Genomic DNA, 26,243 nt, shown 5'->3' on the forward strand with positions numbered 1-26,243 from the left:
TGCTAATACTAACTTATAAAATTTAAAAATTGATCAAATTTTATCGGTAGAGAACTCAATTTCGATCGATTATAATTCCTAAACTTGACAACCGATGTTAATGCCATTTAAAAGCTGTTGCGAAGACCTATAAAATTGGCAGATACGATTCCGTTTGACCTCACAATCTGGACCAAGCAACCTAATATATGGGCTACTAAATTTATATGTAAGGAAGAAAAACATCGTTTTATTATAATTATATATTCGGGGGTTTAATTCGCGGTTTGCAATAATAAAGCGCTATATTTATTTATTTCATTGTGCTAAAACTAAACGCTTAGTATTAAGCAATATATAAAAATATGCATCAGAGTTTAAATTAAGTGTATTTGAGTTTAAATATAAATGACAGTTTATAATAATTACAAGCGCATATACAATTGACAAAACTATATGAAGATCATATACATTAAAGTTTTACGTATCGAATTTCATAAATACAGATTGCGAGTTGAATAAATAATTAATCAAGTTATGCTTATTGTTCACTATCAAGTGGCACACATGTTTCTGTATAAATGATCTTTGATTTTGTGCCCAGACTTTTGTCAGAGCATCGCTGCTGTGCTGAGTTGTGCTTAGCACGCAAATAATAAAACGTATTCAGCTTAAGACAGAAGCTGAGGCAAACAAAAGCTGTGCAAACAATAAATAATTTGTTAAACTCAAAATGAATTGTTTAGTGTACAGAACTTACCGGGGAAGATCAGTCGCGGCACCAGCAAAAGCAAAGAACAACTTTTACACTCAAAGCACGAGTCCCAAAGCAAGCTCAAGATTTTATAGCCAATTGCCAGTGCAGTGAGCAGAATCCAAATCAAGACACCGACATGTGTGGGCCGCAGCAGCATCAAAGCTGCATAGACATTTAATGCTATGAAAGCAGCATAATAATATCGCCAGTGAGCTATAAAGTATATGAAAAATTAATATTTGCGTACAAAATGTTTGTTTTTTGAAACTTACTTGAGCATTGCAATAAGTAATTATTATAAATAATGCTGTCCAATATAGCTGTGGATATAATTATATTGGTAATTGCAACTAATATACAGGAATAAATGAGTATGCTGGGCTTTCTTTGCTGTGACATTGCTTAGCCGCGCTTTGGTTCCACGTTGCTCTGCTGCTGAATAAGAAATAAAGAAATATTACATTTGCCACAATTAAAATCTTAATCAATGAAAGAGCAAATGCGGGTGAATTTCGAATTCCTGGAATTAGTACACTTGGGTTTTGCACTCCAGCAATACATTGTTCAAAATGTTTGTTGTTGTCGGAATTTCCTAGACGAATTTAAAACGAATTTCAAATGCTAAACAATTTCTAAGATTCTTTAACATGTTAAATTAACCATCTAAAACATAAATGAAGAAAAAAATATAGTAAATTAAGCATATAAATAAGAAAAGTTTAATGTTAAAATCGATGGCTTCAGATTCTGATATCATTTTTAAGTGTGAAATTGTTAATTTGAAATTTAGCCCCAATTGCAGATTTAATTTACAAGAATTTATGTATTTTATTATATTATTTTAATTGTTAATGTAATCAAGCTGATCGATAAAATAGCATTGAGTATTTTCAAATGCATTCGTAATGCGTAATTTGTTTTTGACAAGCTGAACTTGTCTAGAAAATCTTACAATAAAATAGCTAAAACTCAACAACATAGATATAGCTTCAAATCAAAGTGTATACAAATATTGAAGTGTGATAATTTTTTAAATGCTTTATATGGCCATATGGTTTTTATTTTTATTTTTAAGCTTTCAATGCTTTAGTTGTTGTTGCTCGCATTTTGTTATCAACAAACAACATGATTTTATATAAAATATTTAAGTGCGTTATGAGAATGCAAAACCGCAGCAACCAACAACAGTTGGGCACAGCATGTGTGTGTGTGTGTTTCTGTGTGTGTGTGCATTGAAAAGTTTAGTTGAGCTCACTTTGGTTAACAGCAGCAGCAGCATCAACGCATCAAACAAGTTGCAGTTAGTGTGGCGCAAACCAATGAACCACATAATGTGGTAAAGTTGCCCACACACACACACACACACACACACACACACATTGCCTGGAAACGTTTAAGTAAGCGTGTAAATTATTTGAATTATGTATGAGCGAACTGACAAGCGGCATATAAAGAGCTTAAAGCCTTTGCAACTGCAACATATGCAACGAACTAGCAAAAATCAAAATCTGTCACACTAAGAACAACAACAAAGAACATTTTTGTGTTATTTTGTTATTCCCTCGTTGGCGATTTGCGCCTGACATTGTCCAAAGCCAACTGATAAATGTGCCAAAGTTTCCTTTTGTTGCTCTTTTTGTTTTTGTTTTTTTCTCGGTCACTTTGCAGCAAATGGCAATTCCCAGCTGGCGTATTTATTAATAGCCCAAAGTTCACACCCACACATATAAAGCGTGCTTCTTCTTCTTCTGAAGCGCAGCAAAAGAAAAACGTAAATACACTTTACATTTATGTATCAATTCAAAGTTGAAGTAGGCATGGAATTTTTGTTTTTAGCTTTTGCGCTACGTGTGTATCTTTCAAATGTGCGCATAACACGCATACGCAGCGTTGCCCTCAAACATACAATAAGCAAATTCACTGACAATTGCACGCACTTTTGTCGCCCCCAACAAAATATCTACACAGACTGTGTCTATATAAGTGGCTTAGGCCTAGGCCTAGACATTGGCATTTTATTTTTTATTGAATTTGGCATTTGCATGTTAGATGAACTCAAGCTGCTTGGCTGGCTGACTGGCTGGCTGGCTGGCTGACTGACGCTTAAAGCGAATTCAATTATGCGCTAGTAAATTTAAGCTAAATTAACTTGTTTATGCGTATAACAATTGAGTTACCTACGCAGGTGCGTACAGCTGGCAATTTAATTTTGGCAGCCAATTAAAAATGTTATGCAGTGCGTATGATGAATTTTTTTCGGCACTCACACACAGCTGCGGCTACATAAAAGGCAGCGTCAGCTTAATTGGTAGCTACGTAGCTTGGCACTTGTATTTTGAATACCGTTGACAGCTCACTTCAATTTGATTTATGCTGAAAGCGTAAACAACAAACTGAAACCAAAATCAACAAAGGACGAAAAAAAAAGGTATGCATGTTGTAGCCTTGCCAAAGTGCAAAAGCAAATTAATTATGCACATTAACTTTTGTCGCCTAATGCGCGTCGCTCTCGCGCTCTGGCCGCGAGCTGATCAGCATAAGCCTCAGGGCTGCGAGGCTGCGACTCAGGCTGACCCAAAAGTCCACTCGGCCCCTTAAGTAAGCGAGCTGCTGACTTTGAAAAATGGCCAACGCCAGTGGCCGCCGCAACAGAAGCCGCTTAATTAGTGCGTAATTTGTAAGTCTGCGCGCAGTGAGCAGGAAAGCTGAAAAAAAAACAACAAAAACAAAACAAACAAGAAAACACACAGCAAATCACAAAAAGTTAGCCAAGCAACGCAAATGAAACAATGAGAGGTAAATATTAATTACGCAAATGGCAAGTTCTTGTTGTTGATTAAACAGCAACTTAAAGCTTGCAACACAAAAGTAAAAACATTGCTTTAGTCTCTCTAAGCTTATAAATAATACAATAATATGGCCATAATGCTAATAGCTCTATGCTCAGCCGCTCGCTCGCTAGGCCTGCAACTAATGCCTTAACAATGCCTGCAAATGAGCAACAGCAGCTGTTCGTATCCCTAGCGCAGTCCCTTGACCTGTTTGCTGCTGCTCTGCATACAAATTTTGTTTATTTTTAATTTCTGGCAACGCCTCAACGTTCGAGACTCCAAAAAGCTACCGCAAGACTCGAGAGCTCGAGTATTTTTCATTATTTTGCTCTTGATTTGTGTGTGTGTGTGTGTGCGCTTCGTTTGTTTAGGCTGACCAGACGCATACGCAGCGCTAGCCACAACCCGCCCCACCCACACACCCCTCGTTCTATCTCTGTTAAACCCTTTTGTGGGCGTCACAGGTGTCAATTAGTGCGGCCAATTTGCAATTTCATGTGCCTGCTTGACTCAGCTGCTCGTTTAAGCGTTTCTCATATGCAAGGCCACCCCCCAACCCCCACCACACGCTACACACTTTAATATTAAATAACGCACTGGCATGCAGCAAAAATTTGCAGCCAAACTTTAAACTATGCATTGTTTACATTTTAATTGCAACAATAATTTGCCACAATTGCAATGCACAAAATGCAGCTGCTTCGATTTGTTTAACTAGCACTCAATATCATTAATAAATTTAATTGCAGCATTTAGCTTAATTTCTTAGTTTGTTTGTCAACAAATCTTTGAGTTGTTGCAAGCTTCTATTTGTTGTATGAAAAGCAAAGCAAATTAATAGATTGATTATTCATATTTATTTTAATATTTTGTTTAACAAATTCAAAGCTCAAAAGCTTCAATGTTTTGTATTATAGCTCAAGCATCTAAGATTTTATTTGTTGTTTAATTAGCAGGGAAAATTAATAAATTAAATCAATTGATTACTTATAATATTTTGATATTTTGGTATTACAGCTCAAGCATTTAAGATTTTATTTGTTGTATAAATAGCAAAGCAAATTAATAGATTGATTATTTATATTTATTTTAATATTCTGTTTAACAAATCCAAAAGCTTTAACGTTTTGTATTATAGCTCAAGAGCTCATTTAAGATTTCATTTGTTGTATAATTAGCAAAGTAAATTAATAAATTAAATTAAAGCATTCAATTCTTTATTTGTAATATTTTGATATTTTATTTAACAAATCTTGAAGCTTTAACGTTTTGTATTATGGCTCAATTGTTTGATTGCTGAATCGTTGTTAGATTAGCTACAAAATTAAAGTTTTTCATTCATAACATTTGCAGTTTGCATTAGCAGCTTAAGAACTTCTTCACATATAAAGCTAAAGCTGTTATATTTATTGCTTAGCCCTTAATGTGATTACAAGGCGCCACTTCATACGAGAAATTGCCCACAATAAAAATCATAATTGTTTAAAATTGTTTATCAAAGAATTTAAATTAACTCAAAATATTTATTTATTTATTATATGAACAGTCGACGATAAAAGAAAAAGATTTCAAAAATATTTATAAATATTAGACTATTTATCAATTTATTGTGCGTTAGCTTTTAATGCTTTAGCTCAGTGTGTTCGATATTAAGTATACGTAGCATAAGCTGCCAAGTCAGCGCCTATTATTATATTTGCTTTGTAACTGGATTTAAAAAAGTAATAAAAATAAGAGCACTCTGCATTTTTATGCCGTCTTAGCTTTGAAGATTGCTTTGTTTGCTTCAAAGGGTGCGCAACAAGTGAAGCACGTGATTGTATTTTAAGCATTTTTAAATTTTTTATATGTTTAAAGTGGCGCATTGGACAACAACAAGCGGCTCGTTAACGCTGGACGCGCAATTACACGCGCTTGTGCAACTGTGTGGCAGCTACAGGTGCCACATGCCACATGCACAGCTAATTGCGCGACTTTATGCAAAAAAAAAAAGGCGACTTAATATTTATCTGTTAAGCGTGTGAGCAATTGGAGGCGTTGAAGCAACTTTGGGGCAGTGGGCAGGGCAGGGGGCGTACAAATTGCCCGCGGCATAAAATAAATCAAAATTGCTTTCGCATATTATTTTCATAGCTCAGCATTTTGGCTGCTGCTTAATATTTTTATTATTATTTTTGCTAGCGATTATTTGGCAGCACGCTACAGTTAATAAGCAAAGGCATATGCGACTTGCTATAAAGTTTGTAAATGAAATTAAACAATTAAATTCGTGCTGCTGTAGTAAAATATAAAATTTTAATTAAAACTTGTTCATATTTGTGGGCGACTGCAAAAGTCAGCAGAGCTGTTGCTGTTGCTGCTGCGCTGCTTTTGGGAGTTGCTGCCGCTGCCGCTGCTGCTGTATAAAATAATAATTGTGGCCGCTAGCGTCAATGGACGTTCGTTTCCGGCTTACAGCTTGTTTTTTCAGCGCTGCCTTTAAGGAGCAGGCGGCAGGCAGCAGCAGCTTGTTGTTGTTGTTGTTTTTATTGCGTCCTTCGCATATTTGTCGACTGCAAGTTGTGCTGTGTAATTTTAATTTTCGAACGTCAACGCTTTGCCTGCGGCACTGCCGCTTTGCCCGCTCCACGCGTTTTGCTAGTTTACTGCAAGTCCCGCTGAGAGTTTGGGGTAAACTTGACTTGGACTTGGCTGCTCAAGGACTTTGATGGACGCTGCTTCGTCTGGCTTATTGCTCATATTTCATTTTTGCAATTTTTGTTTTTTCCCAATGAAAATGAAATTTTTAATAAAAACGTTATTTTCATTGGCAGCAGCAGCAACAACTGCTGCTGCTACGATATGTTATTTATATATATATATCATATAACGAGCTGCTGCTGCTGCTGCACTTGGCAATTTTCATCGGCACTTGCAATGCCGAAGCCTTTAAGTAGCTGCTAACAATAACAGTTGATTGCAAGTTGCAAGCAATTGTGGCAAGCACGCGTCAGTTTCTGCATTGTGCAACTCGAGCACAATACAGGCACACACACACACAAATACACATACACATAGCAAAGCAGGTGTCCAAAGTGTTGCTATAACGAGCCAATGGCAACAATTAAATTGCAGTCGATAGCGCTGCCATAGAATTCATGCTGAGCTTAAACTCTGCCAGCAAACTACAGTGAAGCTACGAAGAAAGCATAAAAATACAAGCTTGAAGTATGTGATAAGTAAGCAGCTAGTATTAAAATAACTTGCTTGAAGTAGCTAATTAGCTAGCACTTAATAAACAATAGTCAAGTGGCTTATTAGATGGGTGTGGATTCGATTGCTGACTCGCTAATGAATAAGCTGGGCTAAGTGTACTGCTATAATATGAAATCTAAAAGTATATATAAGTATTAAAGCTATAAAATATAAACAAGAATATATGTGGGAGCTTTCTGAACAACTGAACGTGTAGGCAGCTCTAAGTAGCAAAAAAGAGAAGAAGAGAATTCAGTAAAAGATTAGAAGTGAAGAAGTATCGATGCTTGAAGTTAGTTTAATTTTAAAACTAATTAGACAACATTATAAGCCAACAATAACTATAAAGATATAACAAATTAAGTCAATTTTAAGACATATATACACTGCTTGGCACAATTATTTTGACAAACATTTTTTGCTGCGTTCTACTTCGTATCTTTATATTTCTTTAAGTAAAATTTCCATATTATTTATGCTAGTTAGCTCTACCTGTAACCTTTTAATAGTATAAGCATAAAGTCTGATATGTATGATACAGATCCAATGAAAATTCATAATGTGGCACACATTAAATGATTTTTTTTAATTATTTTATTAAATGGCACACATTAAATGATTCTTAATTCTCAACGTTAATAGTAATTTTCTCAAAGTGAAATATTTTTTTATATAAAAAGCTAAGTTTCTTTAATAATTTCGTGTTAATTTCAAAATTGTATATTGGCTACTTATAAAAATCCAATTTAGTATGAAAAACACTTCATTTTGTATTCAATAATATTTTTAAAATATTGTGCGCTATTAAAAAAATTAGTCTGCATGTTATATACAAACAAATCATTAATCAACATTTTTTTAGTTTCACTTTGACATTAAAAGATTAAGAGAGCTCAAGGGTTTCATACGTAGACTTAAGCTAAACTGCTGCGTATTGAATTCGCGCTATTTATGTTAGATTATTTTGCTGTGCACTATAAAGCTGCCGACTTGAGCCGACTTTAATGTAAGCAGTAAGCTGTATATATAGCAAATCTTAAATTTGTGCATTTTTATGCTTTACACTTGAATTGCTTTTGGCAACTTGCGCACTCAGTTTTAGCTGCCAATAACTATTATCTTTCAGCTCAATATGCGCTGCACACACACACACACAGGCACACACACAGGCACACACACACACTGTTGCATTATTTGTCGCCTTAGCAGCTTGGGACAACATTGCTGATTGCTTGCTCTGCACGCTTGCAACTTGTGCTGTGGCACATTTGCTCATCAGCATGCAACAACTTTTCCTAATTGAATGTCATATGACTGACATAATGTCAGCTGGCTTGGCTTGGAGCTTGGAGCTTGCCATGTTGGCTTGCATAACTTCACTTCAAGTCAACTGCACTCACGTGTGAAATTAATTTGTAATAAGCAGCGCAGGCGACATTTGCATTTGCAACAAGCTACGCTGCTGCCTTGGTCAGCTGCAATTTTTAAACTTTAGCAATTGCCAAGTTAAAATTGCAATTGCATTTAAGACAGACACACACGTAAACTTTTTGGCGCTTTAGGCGCTCGCTCGCTCGCGAACTTTTGCGCTGGCAAAAAGTTAAGAAATCGCAACTTGAGCAAAAGCAAAGCGTTGCAACAGGTTAAATTGGCACAATCTGCACGCCGCATGCCACACGCTGCGGCTGCGGCTGTGGCTGTGGCTGTGGCTGTGGCTGCGGCTTTTTGTCAAGGACACGCCCAGCAGCAAATCCGAGCCGGCTGACACAAATTGCTGCAAACACCTTGGCACAGCAAAATTGGAAACGAGTAGACAACTTAAAGTGCAACTAAAAAAAATAGAAGAAAAAAAAAGGCAGCGCGCGCTGTGGGCGGCGGCCACATTGCTTGTCTACTTAAAAGTTATTTTTTTTCTCTCGCTGCCGCTGCTTTGAAAGCGCTGCTTATGGCACGTGCTGACAGTGAAGCAGCGTATCCTGGCAGAGGAGCGAGGCTGGCGTATTAAAATACAAAGCAGCATCATTAAATGTTAAAAGTTGCCTTTCGGGCTAAAATGGCTGACAATAACAAAACCGTAAGAGCGCAACAACAACAACAACAAAAGCCAGCGCAAAGCAAAGACAAAAAACCACTTAAAGCAACTACAATGAGCAATGACAAGGTAAGACAGCAAGGACAATGCCAGGCAGGCAGGCGCAGGTAAGTTGCAGCTGCAATCACTGGGGAAGCAGCAGAAGCAGCAGAAAAAAACAGCGAACATTGCAAGCTGTTAATAATTATAATTGAAAATGTGCAATGTGCTGCTTAATGCAAAAATTCTCTGTGGCATTGCGCATACGCCCCATGTTGCAACTGCTGCAAACAAACAAAAATGCATTTTTGGCCAACAGCCAGCGCCAGCGTCAGTTCCGGTTCAATTCAATGCAACTGGCATTGTCTTAACCAAGGCCAAAATGCTCACACACACACACTCGAACACTCGCACACTCGCACACTCGCACACTCGCACACTCATTGTCAGTTATAGTCGATTGCAAATGGACTGCGCAATTAACACACCACAACTGCTGGGCAAAGCGCATAATTTGAGAGTTTGTCAGCACTGGCAGTAGCCGCAAATTGTTGACGAATTCGCATTGTTGCACGCTCTGTGCTCTGTGCTGAGGCAACCGCTGTGTAATGCGATTTGGTTAAGCTCAGAATGCCTTTGTTAATGCTAACCCGCAATCGTTCACAATTCGCTGGTAATTAAAGCAATGCGCGATTTTGATTGTGCGCCCAGCAGTTTAGAGCTTGATGCAGACAATAGCTGTGAAATTTCAATTCAGTTAGCAGCAGTTTAAAATTTATTGGCAATTGATTCTAATAGCAATAAGTTTCAATTAGCTACGTTTGGTATATGATATTTTGTATAATTTACCTTAAGGTATTAAATAAATTATAAAATAATGTAAGAGTATTTATATATTATTAACTTTTGTCGCATTCATTGCAGCAATCAGTAATGATTGTAATTGATTTACTATTTCTTATCTGAAATACAAATAATGGGACTATCAATGTTTGCAATGTTAATATTAAATAAATAAATAAAAGAGTTGCAAATTGATGCTAAAGTTTGCAATAAAATGCTACAAGCCTAAGTTAGATAAGTTTAGAAAGGTACTTTAAACGTTTATTTATATTATTTTGAATAGTCGAAATATTTTTTATATATTTGTAATCGTATTTATTGCAGCATACGCCAAAATAATTGTTATCGATTTACTATTTCAGCTCTAAAATACGAATTAATGATAGCAATGATTACAATATTAATATTAAATAACAAAAATAAATAATTAATAGAAAGAAATCAAATATTTTCAACAATTATTTTCAATTGTACTAAATAAACTCAAATTTCCATGATATTTTTTTCATTATTCCCAGTCGTAATCATTGATTAAGAAAGCTTAAAAATAACTTTAATTTACCAACAAACTATTTTTTAATTAATTGTAATGGACTTACTAGTTCACCTTTAAAATACAACTCATGGGATTATAAATGATTACAATGTTGATATTAAATAAGTAAATTAAAGATCGACAATAATTGCCCGCTTAAATATATTTTATTTTATTTTATCCTGTATTATTATAATAATTTTTTTTAATTGTACAACATTTCTGATATTTTTCTTTAATAATTTCCAATCGTATTCACTGATTGAGCAAGCACAAAAATAATTATTTTTTATTTAATCCTATCCAATGGTAGTCTTTAAAATTTACTTAGCTTAATGCTACAAATTAATCGCAAGTCTGATCTTTAGTTCATGCTTAAAATAAAAATAATTCAATTGCCCATTACTTCAAAATTATTTCAGCCTCTAACTCTGCCATTTGTAGTTAGTCTATGTGCTTATTAATTATTAATTTCTGCTCCCAATTTAGAGCAATTGCAGCTGACGCAAAAATTTCAAATCTATATAAACATTTTATAGCTTTGCTCGCTGTAATTATACTGAGCGCTTCAGATTTATGCATAGACGACAATTGCTGAAGCAGCGCAGCGAACTGAGCAACTGTGTAAGATTTTTATGGCAAATTAAATTTTATTAGCGCACAATGTTGAAGTTGACTTATGCAACTGGAAGTTGAAAAGGTGTAGAACTCTTGGGCTAGGCTGTTAAGCTCAGCGGGTAGTTGTTGCCATTGTCATTCTGCTTATCGACAAGCAGCAACAAGAAAAGTTTTACAGAAATAAAAGTATGGCAGACAACTTACAAGTGCCAGGACATGCGTAAGGCCAGCGCCAGCTCATGTGCCGCTCTCTGTCTGTGTCTGTATGTGTGTGTAACCTTTGCCTGGTATTATGATGAGTTTTAGCTTTCGAGCTAAACTCGTAAATACCTTCATTATCGTTAAATCATGCTGAGAGCGAGACACCGAGGGCTGAGCTGAGCTGCTTGGGCTTCCTTTGCAATGCTGTAGCTTGTCTTTTATTTGCCCTTTATTTCATTTTCACTCTGTCGCTGCTGCTGCTTATTTATTTTATTTGCGACACACAAACAGCAGCAGCAGCAGCAGCAGTAGCTACAGTTGGACGACTCATGTGGAGTTTTATTTTAAATAGATTTAAATGCGCATTTAAATGAAATAAATGAGCAACATTTACGTTTATTTTGTCAAGTGCATTAAAATGTCTTAGATCATTTCACACTTAATTAACATTTACATTTGTAACACAGGCGCCTTTTTTTTTTTTTGCTACAAAGCTAATTATAGCTCAGCGTTGTTTTTCGCCTTTTTTATGGCAAAGTTATTTTGAATAATTTATGCAAATTTGCTGCCCAGTTGTTGCTTTTCGCTTTATTGGTATGTAATGCATATTACGTGACCACGCCCACTTGCCACGCCATAAAGCCTTCAATGGTTGGCGTGCCAAAAAGTTTGGCATCATAAAAATGCAATTAGATGAAATTTATTATGATTTTTGAGCTCGCGTTCGGCGTTAATTACAAATACACATAAATTACGCTGCTTACTGTGACGTCAGTAAAGCAATTGCCAGACACACATTTTGTTAATGACTTATGACACACTAAAAGACACAGTTTGAGTGTGTGTGTGAGACAGACACATACATCATTGCACTGAGTAAACTCAAACAAATTTTAATTAAAAACTCGCAATGTGTCGAAAAGTTGCTAAAAACTTGAAAAGTTAGTTGCGCCTTTGAAGCTTATAAACAAATACACACACACACACAGGCACTTGGCACCTGGTTTTACTCTTCTTCTTTTATTTTTTAGGCCAATTTGCGAACTTGACACGCTAAATGTTAAAATAATTGCCACTAAAAAAACACAAAAACTTTTGCTATTTGTGCATAGCAAAAGTTCAGCTATCAAATGCACAACAGCCCACAAAGTGTATGTGTGTGTGCGTTTGTGTGTGTGTGTGTGTGCATTCATTTTGTTTTATGAACTTTTCATAGCACAGCACTCTGCCCTCAACAAAATAAACAAACATACCAAAAGTGTGTAAACAATTTGATTTCTTATGAATGCAACTTTTAACTTTGTGGTCAAATGAGTTGCCCACAGATTAAAATATGCCCAAAGGCAAACACACACAAGCATAAAGTTCACTTGCAAAAACAACAACAACAGCTGCAACTATAAGTTGTTGGCTAGTCAAGAAGCTGTAAATTAAGAGCAATAAAGCAAATAAAAAGACATTAAATAAATAATGTCATATTATGAAATCGGAGACTAACTTGCGACTAATTTGGCCAGCTCTACTGGCTTATTGGCACCAAGTCTAAACTGTCGATCAAAAACAAGTTGTTATTTCACCAAGCCATACTGAAGCCAATCTGGACCTATGGCATCCAGCAACATAAAGGTCATCCAAAGTTTCCAAAACAATATATAAAGAGCGGTGACTGGCGCCCCGTTCTAAATGCGGAACTCGTGCCCACACAGGGACCTCCAGATCGACACAGTTGAGGAGACTGTCCAGAAGACGTTCAGACGACCATGAAAATTTACTGGCTATACAGCTGCTGGACAATAGCCAGCACACCAGAAGGCTGAAAAAAAGGACCCACGTGCTAGACCTCCCGTTTAGGCTCCATTGACCCCTATGAAGTGAGTAGCTCATAGAATATAGTGCTAACTAAGCCTAAGTAATGTCAAGTATTTCCAAAGAATTTTATAAATGGCCCCATGGCCAGAATTTAAATAAAGAAAATAATAAAAAAATTAAAATTAATTTAATAGCAACTGATTATACGAAGCGAATTTAAACAAGCTTTAATAAAGAATAAATATAATAATGTTTTCTTGAGAGCTAAGAGCTTTACAACTTTATTTGACAATGATGTGGGCAGAGTGCGTTGATTATAGTTTAGTTTAATTAGTTGCTTATCATATAAATTAAGTATACGTACTCGAGCTGTCTATGAGTCTATAAATTGCAAAAGCTTAAGCTCCATTCTTAACATTAGCGCTTTAGTTTATATACAATAAAATGTTTGTACATAGCACGCTTTATCTCTTGTTGTGCTAAAACATATGTATTCGCTTATCTGTTAACGCAAGATCGATAAGATAAGCGACAATCGATCCACAATTATTTGCTGCGAGCAAAGCTTAATTCAGTTGCTTGTGAAACTTTAACGAATTATGTGGCAAAACAAGAAATATCAGCATTTGGCCATTGGGCTGATTGTTATGGGCTTGACGCTTATAACATACGCATTCGATTATCGCAGTAAGTAGCTGAGCTAAGTTTGAGCGAATTTAAACGCAGTTTCGCTTTTGCAGCTGAGAAAATATTCAACGCAGTGCGCGGACTGCAGCTGATTGGCACCATTAGCCTGTTCTATGGCATAAAGAAGCAGCAACAGGTGCATAAGCAGCACTTTGTGGGCATCTGGCTGTGCACCAGTGCGGTTAGTCTGCTGGTGTTCAGCGCTGTGAGCTTTTTCTTTTTGGAAGCCATGTTCAGCTGGTGGGACTTTGCTTCGGCGTTCTTTTCATTACTGGGCTGCCTACTGGCCACAGGTGAGTCCACAGTGCTTAGCTAATCAGTTTGCTAATCCACGTATTTTACAGCTGCTATTGCCTTTGGCATGATTGTCATATACAAGTCGCATATTGAGGCAATGGCTGTTAACACGTCAGCGCTTTCGGCCAATGAGCGCACAGCCATTCGCAATCCATTCGAGCAGCAGGAGAAGCCACCAGCGTATGTAGCACCCACCAGCGAGCAGCTTTCTGTTTCAGTACAGTCTTAAACGCAGCAGCAGCTGCATTTGTAATTTAGTGCAATAAAGCAAACTACTTGGCGTACTTGGCGTATGCTTAACGTATGCCAAACTTGCCAGTAAACAAAAGTTTTTGAGCGCCTAACAAATTTTCGTGCATTTTGTTGTGTTGTGTGCCCCAAAAGTGCCAAAAATTGTGATATGCAAGCTGCAGCTAAATGTGGCACGAACGAACAGTAAGCCTGACATAGTTATGAAACTAGATTTCAAACTGCCACAAATTGATTTCAAATACAGCTACCGACTTTCAAGTATGCATGCATGTGTGTGTGTGTGTTGGCAAAAGTTGAGCCGCTTCAAGCGCCAAAGTAAGTACGTTAAGCTAATTAGCCTGGCAACTACTTGTGGCAGCTCGCGCACAGCCTGTCACAAATATCAAACATTTCCCTTATGTGTTAATTTTAATTAAAAAAAAAAAAAAAAGCAAAAAAACATTGCCACTTGGCTTGGCTTGGCTGCAGCAAAAGTTGAGGCAAAGTTTGTCAATTTGAGCGCTGCTTCAATTTGCATTGCGCCCTGCCACTTGCCACATGCCCCCTGTGTGTGCCACTGCATTTAATTAGCCAGCCAGCCAGCCAACAATAATACCAAAGCTGTCCAAAGGCCTTAAATTATGCGCCGCACTTCAATTAATATTTCTTCAACTGTAACAAACGTGACGCATAAATTACAGCAAGCCAGAAATAAATTCAACTTGAGCTGGAATAATTTTTTTTTTTATATATACTTGAGTTTTTATCGATTTGCAAATGCGTATGAGCTGCAGTGCTAGAGCTGAAAGCTTTATTTATATTTTTCGACTAGCACTTTTGTGAGTAATGCTTTTAGTTTTAACCTGGTGAAATTATTGGCTGAGGTGAGGGCCACTAAGCAAACAAAGAGTAATCGCAGCTAGATAACGCGTATGAACTGACGCTATATAGATAAGCATTTAATATATTTGCAAAGCAATTTATTAGTACTTTAGTTATAAGAGCTATATTTGCGCTTTAATTGTTTATAATTATAAGCAGCGCAATTCAGCTTTGTATATATAATTAGCTTGAACGTGTGGCTTGATAAACTGCTCATTAAATATGGCGAACTAACAAACTATAAAAAGCTTTATAAAAATCATAAAATGCTTTAACGTATAGACATTTATTTTTTATTTTGTATTTAGTTATAATGCCAAACATTTTATATTGCTGCAGCTACAAATACGAGCTGATAGTGAAGCATCAGGATTTGTTTAGGATTGTTCAGCATGCAGCTGAGAGCTATGCAGACATAGCTACTGTTCTTAATATTGAATATATAGCAATTTATTGGACTTCAGTTTGGGCTGCAGAAGATGCCAAATGCATTGGCGTAATGTCTATTAATCTAATATAATAACTATGCATTTGTTAACTACAAAGGCGTGGATTTAATTTAATCGTGTAGCTTCGTCATAGTTATGCATACAGCAGATTTCTGTAATACATAAAATATAATTAATATTGGTATTATTATGTATACTGTAGCAAACATATAACTAATGCTAATGAGGGTAAACAGCAATGCAGGCGTAAATTGAATTATCAGCGTATGAATTTTATCAAAGCTAAATTTAGCTTACAGCCTGTGCTGAAGTTGGGAGCACAACATTTGAAGCCAAAGATTAATATAGCGCTAGCGTCTATAAAGAGTCGCTTTAAGTTTGTTACAGCACCAACTGCTTATGCTAAGGACAATAGGTCGCTGCCCATTGACATCAGTTTCGAAATTAAGTGTGAGCTCAATAGAGTTGACTAGAGCTTTGGCCAAACAGCGCGGAAAAATATAGAACAAACAGTTTGAGTGCCAGCATACTAGTATAATAGTTTTAACGTTTATTTTATTATTTATTTAATTGATAAAAATATGTGTTTAGCTTTCCAAGATTTTCTGCTAAGTAAAATGTAACAAAAACAACACAACGAACGCAGTCAGTGACTTACTAATGATGGGTAAAGAGGAAACATCGAACATCGATGTTTGAAAAACTCGATGTATCGATACATCGTCGATATTCTTTCCAGCTCTACAGCATAGCAACTAAAATATATACTAACCATTTGATTATGTGAAGCAATCTTGATTAACTTCAAGTCATAGTACATACGCTTTGTTTTCTTAATATTCCCTCAACTCAAATAACTTACTAGTCACTGATATGCTAATTGCTTTGCAAAATGGCATTTGCTCTATTAATAAAGTTAAACTATTGTTAAATAAATCATGCCATGTATTCCGCTGAGTATTCTGTGCTAATTCCAACAGCTTAGCAGCTGCAGTTGATCAACATTTAACTATTAATAATAAACTAACTCACAGCTAATTGCATTTTTGATAATTTCTGTTTTGCCTACACTTTTTATTTAACAACGACTAAAAATGTATTTTTGCGCTATAAAACACTTTAGCTTTAATATAAGCTAATTTATTTTTCGGCTAGCCAGCAAACTTACTTTTATTTTAAATACTTTTCTGCTAAATGGCTGGCCATGGAAAAATTTAAGCAGAGCTGCACATAAAGCGCATTAGGCACGTTTTTATGACTACTTATTTGAGGCTAGAGCGCTGCATAAGTATTGTATTAAAGTGACGTTAAAATCACACACACACAAATACACATACACACAGCAGCCAAGTGGAAATCGACACAGTAAAATGGCCATTAAAATAATAAGCAGACCAAAGCCGTACAGCAGCCGGACGCTGTCTAAATGGCCATATGTATATTTGTGTGTGTGTGTGTGTGTGTGTGTGTGTGCGCTTAAATATGAGCAGCACGTGCCTGGGCAGTCAACAATGAACAGAGCGCATAGCGTAAGCCCAACGAGTACTTATGCAAATAATTTACATGCTCTATGAGTCGAGTTTAAGCGCTTGCTTAAAGCCCAAACCGTAACTGAAACCAAAAGCGAAAGCGAAAGCTAAAGCGAAACCTTTAAATGGCTATTTAAATATGCTGAGGCTAAATCCAGAACTCAACTGATTAGTTATGTTCAGACGGCTGAGGTCAAAGCGTTGACAGGCTATCTGGCCAGCAATTCATTAGCTGTCAACTCCACTGGGGCGGCGGCGGCGTGCGCTCGAGCATTGATGCTGCTGAGCTTCAAAACATGGCTAGCTGTCAAAATGGCCAGCACACTGGGGCTGGGGTGATGCTCATAAGCTGGCACCAAAGTGAGTGAGTTTCAATTAACAAGAGCAGCGACGACAAGTGTAGGGCCATCAAATTAAAGTCAATGGCGACGCAGTTAAAGTGAAGTTGCTGCTATAAATTAAACAGCCCAACAAGCTGACAGCTAACATACACACACACACACACACATACAGCGTATAGCTAAGCAGCGCGTTTATCTTAATTTATGCACAAGTCCAGCTACAGCTCCAGTGTTTAGTTTAAGGCCAGCGCTGCAAATAAATATAAATTGCAAAAACTGTCAAAGCCAGCGCCGAACAAAAAGGCAAAATACAAAAAGGGAAAAATGCAATGTGTAGCTTGAAAATTTCTACACACACACATGCAGCGAAACAATAAAGAAAATTTTTTATCGCTGCCGCATTTGACATTTGAAGTATGCGCTACAAAATTTATTGTTGCTTGTTTTCAATAAAAAGCCGATAAAGTCGAGCTGACTAGCAAATACAACAACTCACATTCCTGAGCTTTAATACAATATAAGCCCCAAATGTATATCGCTCTCTCTCTCAGTCTCTCTCTCTCTTTATTTCAATGGCATGCAAACAATGGTGAAAATTTTGCAGTAACGAGTATTTGCCCAGCACTAGGGCGCAGCGTCCAGTCAAACGCAAGTGCCAAATGCGACACTGAGAGCGCTGCTACTGTTAAAGTGGCCATGGCAATGGCAATGGCAGCGTTTACCTGTTGGAAAAATAGTTTTCCCATACCAATTTGCTAAATGCACGACGACATCAAAAGCAACAAATGCTGCAGCGAAGTCTCCAGAGATAGCAGCAACAAAAGCGCTGAGCAGTGCGTATTTTTAGGCTTTAATGTAGACAGAGGCCAAACAATGCTTGAATTTAAATGTTTGTAAATGTTTGACGTTGAAATGAATTTTAAATAGCGCTAGGAATGCTTAGTTTGAAATATATTTGCAGTGTAGATATTTCAACGCTTTTATTGTAGTAAGAGCATGACAATGAGCTTAGCAGCTTAACTTACACTAAGCAGCAACAGTTTAACTTGGAAAAAGTTAAGCAGAGGGCGGCGACTGAATTGCACAGCGCAGAAATATTTGAAGCGCTTGTAATAAGAATAAGACACACTTTAAATTAATTAAATTTTAAATAAGTTTATTGCAAACATTTATTTATTTATGTAATGTCAACTATGAACAGTCGACTATAAAAGAAAAAGATTACAAAAAATATTTAAAATTAAATTTAAAAATGATTTAAAATTATGTATATTTGATAAACTTATAGATTGGAAGTGTTAAACAGATCCAACATTCTTTGCAAGGATTGGGGAAAACCCAAAAACCCAATAGGTCTGGGTTAGTGTTAGTTATTAATAGTTAAAAAAGTTATAATAAATCGGTTAGTAAGTTTTAATTATTATTAGTTAAAAAAGTTAAAATAGATATTTTAGTAATACAATCAGTAGTCTGTGTGATAACAGAGTAAAGTTTGTTGTAATCAGCACAGACTATTCGAAGAGGTTTAAACATTTAATTATATATACGTAGCAACCAAAGCCTCAATTGTGTTTAATCATTGAGCTCACTAAATGCTTGAGTTGAGTTTAAAAACTGACGCCACTGTTCGATTCGCTGGCCTTGGTGCGCAATCAGCTTGTAAATATTTCATGCAGCTCTCAACTTCAGCCCCCTAGCACTCTTGAAAGTTGCAGCTGCAACAATTGCAACCTGCACAACAAAATCATTTAGCGCTGCATGCGCTGACGTCAATGTAAATTGAACAACGATTGCGTATACGCAATGTGCGCAGCACTCAAAAGTATCAAACTTGTTAACAGCGCAGCGCAGAAAAAACTTACGCACAATTTACATAACAATGCGCAGGCTACACTGCAACAAAAAAATGTGGCAGCAGCTTGGGCGCTGCTCTAAGTGTGACAATAAATTGCTGTCAACTTTTATTTATCTATACGCGTGAACATTTCCGTAACACAGCAAAGCAACGCAACATTGAGCAAAAAATTATAAACAAAAGTTAACATAAATTAAACAAGTCATAGCAGCAGTTGCAGCAGTTTATACAACTTTAGCTTGGAGTTTGTAGTGTGTGTGTGTCAATTGTAACTGTTGTTACACAAAATGGCGACGGCTGGCGGCGAGTGCGCTTTATTACCTTTTTCACTTGTAGTAGGCCGCACTCATTGGGGTTCATTGTCTCTTTGCTTTCGGTTACGTGTTTTTCTTTTTTTTTGACCATACGAGACAGCAAAGTGCCAGCCAATGTCTGAGGCTGAAGCTGAGGCTGAGGCTTAGGCACGTGCGTATGTGAATCCTTTTGCGCGCCTGAATTTCGTATGCCCTGCGTGTGCTGGCCAAACAAATAACGCACAAAAGACCAAAGGCAAATGGCAACTGGCAACTGGCATTGGGCCCAAATGTGAGCCTGCTCGCCTGCCCCGCCAGCTTGCCACATGCGCCTCTCAGGGGCATAATTTGCGTTTAATGAATTGTGCAAAAAGATTTTTATTCACTTAGCTGCACCCACACACACACACACAGAGAGAGAAACACACGCGTGTGCACAAGGGCTCGACCTATAAGCCGCTTAACGTCGTTTTGGGCAACAAAACAAATTGAATTGCTGCACATATTGTTTTGAGCATATTTGACAACGACTAATAACATTGGCTTTATTGCCAATTGAATTTGCAGCAATTATAGCAGCATTAAGCTGACTTCAAATTAAATGCGTCAAGCTAAAAATATAAAACGCTTTAAGCGGCCATTTAGCACTTGAGACACACTCACACACACAAACACACACACACACAGCTGGCAGTTCATCATTTTCAAGTGTCGCAGCAGCAGCAACAACAACAACAACACACTTAGCACCACATCAAGTTAAGATGATAGCCACACGACAACTTTTCAAGATATGCAAGCGCCCGCAACAATGGCACAGTCTCCCCAAAAAAATACAAGCACATAAATAAATAAAAAAAAAAGAATGAAAGATATTGCGTGTGTGTGTGTGTGTGTGCGGAAGCTGTAATTTACACAGCCGCTTCACGCTTACCAAACGCAATGTCACAAACGATTTGCTGATATCGGCCGCATGGGCACGCCCATTGTAAGCCCCTCCGCCCACTTTTTATCGCATGTCTGTCGAAATGTGCGTGTGTATACCCTAGAGGGCAGCAGTGCAAAAGGTTTGTTGTGCTTACAAAGCGCACTCGCTAGTTTTTACTCTTTACTCGTTACTTTTTACACGCTACTCGCTAGTTTAAAACAATCAAATCATGCAAGGGCAGCACAGCAAAAAATGTGTTGTGCTTAAGAAGCGCACTCGTTACTTTTTACACGCTACTCGTTACTTTTTATGCGCTACTCGCTAGTTTTAAGCAATGAAAGCAAGCAAAAAAGGTTTGTAGTGCTTAAGCAGCGCACTCGCTACTTTTCACACGCTACTCGTTACTTTTTTACAACTTACTCGCTGCTTTTGGGTAATCAAATCAAGCACATATAACGCATAAATTGCAATTCTAGCTTAAGCTCGCTACTTTTACACGTTATTTTTGCAGCCTTGGCCAACTATACACCCCAAACAATTTGTGGCCACTGCTTTCATCACTTTTGAAACGCTCAGCCCGCGTGTCGATTGTCGCCTTCAGTCGGCTCAATCATTTTACGTTCCATAAAACATAAATAGAAATCGATGTGCCCGCGCCACAGTCAGCGGCAGCGCCAGCGCCATTACCAGTTTCATTGTCATTGTTTCGTCTGCCCAGCAACAATTTGAATTACCAGCCAAAGAAATATAAAAAAAAAAAAAACAAAAGTAAAACCGCCAGCCAAGCAGCCAGCAAGGTTTAATATCAAGTTGGCGTATGTCGCACGTATCTATCGACGTCTGCCCGTTGCTTGTCTCAAAGTTTTTGGTACTCGCAACGCACTCCCCAGGGCAACATTTGGCGGTTTCGATATAAGCACACATATATATATATATATATAATTTTTTTTTGTGCCAGCAGCCAAAAGCACAAGTCTATAATGCAGCATTATTTTATGTCAAGCCAAGCAATTTATTGAATTTGCCCAAGACGTAGCTACAGCTTTTCTTTTGCTTACTTCGAAACTGAAGTGGGGGGTGTGGGGGGTGGGGGCTGGTCTGTGTTGAAGTATTTTATGGCTCTTTTGGCGTATATCAATAAATTTTTAATACATATGATAAAGTGCGTCAAATGATGATTGAAATTGGAGGAGTTCAATGCCAGCAGCAGCAACAGAGACGTGTAAATATTGTTGCTGCAACTTGTGTGTGTGTGTGTGTGCCTCAGCTTATTTAGTTTAGCAGCGATAGCAAACGCAATTCAATTGAATTCACTTCAGTGGCCTTTTGTATGCAGCGCGCTCTCTGTCGCTCTATCTCTCTTTGCTTGTGCCATTTGCATGGCCAAGTGATAAGAACGAAATGCAATTTTCAATCACACACTCACATGAATGCAGCACAAAAAGCAAAAAGGGCAACGAGTGAGTGTTGGGTTGGGGGGGAGGCTCAAATTGTAGTGTCTAAGCTGCTTAGCAACAGCTGAGCTCAAGCTACGTTGCCGATTGCCAGGCAATTGGCCAAATCAAATCAAATTGGCCAATGCCACTAAATTTTTGTGATTTTTTATGCAAATTTAAACGCAATATTTGCATAGAGCGCAGGACAGACAGACGGCCAGACAGACTGTCATTGATTTTGGGGTGCTGCATACGGTTTAAAGCTTTTGTGGCAGTCAAATTTAATTGCCACACACACATTTAATTACAACACCGTTGGCAATAATTTATAATACTAATTAAAATTTGCAGCACGCACACAGCTGCAGAGACAGAGACACGCGTTTAAACAAGGGTTAGTAGTCAAGCCGCTGGCATTGTTCAATTTTCATTTGCATGTGGTATTTGCTTATGTGTGTGTGTGTGTGTTCGTGTGTGTGTGTGTGCGCATGACCTTTATCAATCAAATGTTAATTAAGTTTCAAGTCGGCTCATGACAGCACAGCCAAAATGGCTGTCAAGGTATTACGCATACGCCACAGCGACCGAGCCGTACAAATTATGTGCAAAATGCAAGACTAACACACACACACACACATATAAAATTAGCTACTTGAAAAGCTGTAAAAGCGCTACACTAAACTACAATAAAAGACAAACAACAGCGGCAGCATTCAAGCGGAAACGGAAATGCTCTGCAGCACGCGTCATCCGTTTGCTCTGCTGCTGTCGCCTGCTATGCTCAAAGGACATTGTGTGTGTGACTTGTTTATTATAGCAGTGCTCCTTTTTTCTTGCGCCTTATTGTTGTTACTCTTGTTGTTGTTGTTGTTGGTTAACATGCGCACAGATTGATGCGTGGCCAAATTGTACACAGCCACAAATTGTGGCAATTTCGGTTGCTGACAGCACACACACATACACACACATCTCTGTGTATGTGTTTGTATAGAGAGACAAGCATGTGCCTGTGCTTTGGGCACGTTTTTATGCATTGCATACAGGCAAACAAGAAATTGAGCAGACAAGCTGCCTGCCAGCTGGCCAAAGCCAACGCCAAAAACTACAAACTATAACAGGCAGCAGCAGCAGCAGCAGCACCAACAGCAGCAGCAACTGCTGCGGGCAATGCTGTTGCGGCTTGTCAGTCAGTCAATGCAGTTGTTGGGCGCATGTAAGTTTCGAACTTAATGCAGCCAGCCAACCAGCAAATAATGTTAAACACTTTACAAAATTGCATTAAATTATATAAATATAAATAAATATGCACTTACCCCATGTCAGCTGATAAATCATTATGTGCGCTGCTGAAATCCTTTAATATGTTTATCAGCTGATAACTGAGCAGAAGTTGATTGAACGTTTGATGTATTGATTTGTTAAGCTGCAAGAAAAAGTTAACAATTGTCAATTAATAAAGCTAAGGTAATAATATTTAAATGGTAAGCTTAATTTTGCTTAACCAAAGCACTTAGTTAAAAATAATGGATTTTGTTATACAAGTTACAACTGTATTAATTATTATTGACTATTGTTTGTGGGAGTATTGTTTTACTCAACACGGGAGCAGCGGCAGAGTGCTGATCGCTGATAAACGATAGTAGGATTGACGCCCTGGACCTGCCCTAACTATCATCTAGATTCTTTTCCTTTTCACTTTCACTTTTCTTTGTAATCTCAACTCGATGAGTCATTGTTCCACCAAATCGTTTATATATATATATATATATATATATATATATATATATATATATATATACATACATTTATTTTTTTTTTAACTGAGTTCTACAAAGTTAACATTGAACGTTGAAGTGTCTTGATTTCTAAATTATCTAAAGTGCTTATCATTTTCATCATCCCTGAATAAGAGTAGCAAAATTCCTGCAGAAGTTTGCAAAAATCTTGTAGACAGAGGAAGAATCGATGCTATTTTAGAAGCCAAAGGCGGCTACACAAAATATTAAAACAATTTGCTTATCAAAGTCAACTAATTGATCAACTAATTGGTCTTTAACCAAATACTTTTTGTTGCTTATTGTTAATAATGAGCTGAATAATTAAACAATTTATTAAAATGAAGGTAAATTATATATACATTTTAAGACTCACTGTATATACATATATGTATATTACATATATGTAAATTGCACTTGAGTTTAAATTTGTTTGAAAATAAATCAAACAAATAAATCATTTAATAAATTTAAAAGTTGTACAAATTGAAGCAGCTGCATGTTAACAAATATATAAAGGCTTAATAAGACTAGCAAACTGGCATATAAAAACGATATATGTATATACATATATATATATATATAAACTTCTTAGTCATTGCACTTGAGCTTCAATTTGTTTGTAAAAATATAGCAGCTGGTATCAATTAATATTTGCAACTTCAATACTTAAAATATAAAACATATAATAAATTTATAAGTAGTAAAAATTGAAGCAGCTTTATATATATGTAAGGACTTACCGGAAATGTCCAAGCAACGTTGCTGTTGCTTAGCTGATCTGCCAAAGCGCAAAAATTTTCCACTGCACGCATGTTAATCACTTGAGCACTCAAAGACGACTGACACTGCAGTCTGGGCTGCCAGTCGGCGAGGCTGCTGCTGCCGCTGCCGCTCATCTGTCGCTTGACTCTCCTGAGCGAACGCTCACCACTAGGATTGACTAACCACCCACATAGGTCCCCTGGCTTGTTATCTTGCTAGCGCTCGCTCTCAACGTTGTGCTGGTGTAAGCGATCGTATTTGTAGCTGGGAGAGCGCATCGCTGGCTTTGCTTGGAGAGCGACTCGTTCGCTTTGCTTGGAGAGCGCTTCGTTATCAATGCTTGGAGAGCGACTCGTTCGCTTTGCTTAGAGAGCGGCTCGTTCGGCTTTGCTTAGAGAACGCATCGTAGGCTTTGCTTTGAGAGCGCTACGTTCGCTTTGCTTGGAGAGCGGCTCGTTCGGCTTTGCTTAGAGAACGCATCGTAGGCTTTGCTTTGAGAGCGCTACGTTCGCTTTGCTTGGAGAGCGTTTAGTTCGCTTTGCTTAGAGAGCGCCTCGTTCGCTTTGCTTGGAGATCGTTACGTTCGCTTCGCTTGGAGAGCGTTTCCTTTTCAATGCTTAGAGAGCGCTACGCTTTGCTTAGAGAGCGCTACGATTTCAATGCTTAGAGTGCGCTTATTTTGAGTATGGCGTGATTTTGCTGCTCTAGAGTTGCGGTGGCGACCTCGACCTGCTGCATGAAGAAGCCTTAACAAGCTACAAAAATGTGTTGCTACCCACGTTGTTGTTGCCAATCAAATAAAGTATTTTGATTTCAAATCAATAGCATCTTTTTAGCTGTGTGAGGAGGACCTTGACTGCTGGCTGGCAGCTGCTTATGTAAGCTGAGTTGAAGTTCAACACGTTTTGCAAACGTTCCCATTGCGTATACGCAGCATACGCGTTGCCAACGTGACAACTGCTAGAGCTGCAATACAACATTGTGACAAAGCGCAGTGACAAGCAACTGCAAGGACAACAAAAGGTCAGCCAGCGAGCGAGCATGGAGTGCACCTTGGCATTTGTTAGCATCGCACGCACTCACCACTGGCAGTTGTAAATGACAAACGTCAGTAAGCTACAAAAGACAGCTGCGCTAGCAGTAACAGAAGAACACACACATGAAGAAAATAGAAAATAATACGCATGTCAGTTAGCATTGCGTTTATAACATTTCAACGCCAGCTTGTGGCTTAGAGCGCAATTTATTTACAGCAGCAACTGTTTAATGTCCACAGCACAAGCGTCAAGCGGCTACCAAAGCGTAAATGACGATTCAACAGCTAAACGAAGCCGCAGTCATTTGCAGAGCCGCCATTCAGTTCGATCTTGTCAAAGAGCTCGTCAATGTGCTTACATTCCCATGTGTTGCAAGCTGATTGCAGCTAAAGTTACGTATACGCAATAGAGTTCAATTGAAACTTTAAGTAAAAAACCAAGCTACGTCCTTGATTATTGTTCAGTATTCAGTTGTTCAGTCGTCACTTGTGCAGTCTTAGAATAAGTTCAATTGAGCTGCTCCTTAAAATAGAAGAACAAGCTACATCCTTGATTATTGTTCAGTCGTCATTTGTACAGTCTCATTATTGTTCGTACTGTTTCCTCATTCAAACAATGTGTGTTGCTATATTAGAAAATAAATAAATAAGCAGTGAGTTAAATACAAAACAATTGTTATTGATATAACGAACGATAATGGGACTGAACAACTGACGATTAAGCAATTGACGACTGAGCAACTGACGACTGATTAACTGACTACAAAACTGTAGAATGGAGATGACATTGAGTTTACTGTAGGGCAGAGGCAATGAAAGAGACAAGGAAAGTGTGGGGAAGTACAAGCGACACAGTCGCAA

The 26,243-nt window shown here is 37.6% G+C and overlaps 2 protein-coding genes across 3 annotated transcripts; one reads left to right on the forward strand and one right to left on the reverse strand.

Annotated features, from left to right (window-relative positions):
• Nucleotides 1-1,086: 1,086 nt before the first annotated feature.
• On the reverse strand, nucleotides 1,087-24,480 carry LOC108594945. Its single transcript, XM_017980078.1, has 3 exons — nucleotides 24,325-24,480; nucleotides 23,120-23,229; nucleotides 1,087-1,171 (listed from the first exon to the last, which is right to left on the reverse strand). The coding sequence occupies exons 1-3, from the start codon at nucleotides 24,478-24,480 to the stop codon at nucleotides 1,087-1,089; spliced, it is 351 nt and encodes a 116-aa protein (XP_017835567.1).
• On the forward strand, nucleotides 13,466-14,210 carry LOC108595633 (maker134). Of its 2 annotated transcripts, none has more exons than XM_017980902.1 (3): nucleotides 13,466-13,565; nucleotides 13,619-13,858; nucleotides 13,910-14,210. In XM_017980902.1, the coding sequence occupies exons 1-3, from the start codon at nucleotides 13,478-13,480 to the stop codon at nucleotides 14,089-14,091; spliced, it is 510 nt and encodes a 169-aa protein (XP_017836391.1). In that variant the 5' UTR covers nucleotides 13,466-13,477; the 3' UTR covers nucleotides 14,092-14,210. The 2 variants fall into 2 exon arrangements, with proteins under 2 accessions (XP_017836391.1, XP_017836393.1); XM_017980904.1 differs by having other exon boundaries at nucleotides 13,466-13,562.
• Nucleotides 24,481-26,243: the final 1,763 nt, after the last annotated feature.

The sequence above is a fragment of the Drosophila busckii genome, chromosome 2R (genome assembly GCF_011750605.1).
Source record: "Drosophila busckii strain San Diego stock center, stock number 13000-0081.31 chromosome 2R, ASM1175060v1, whole genome shotgun sequence".
In the NCBI taxonomy this organism is placed as follows: Eukaryota; Metazoa; Arthropoda; class Insecta; order Diptera; family Drosophilidae; genus Drosophila; species Drosophila busckii.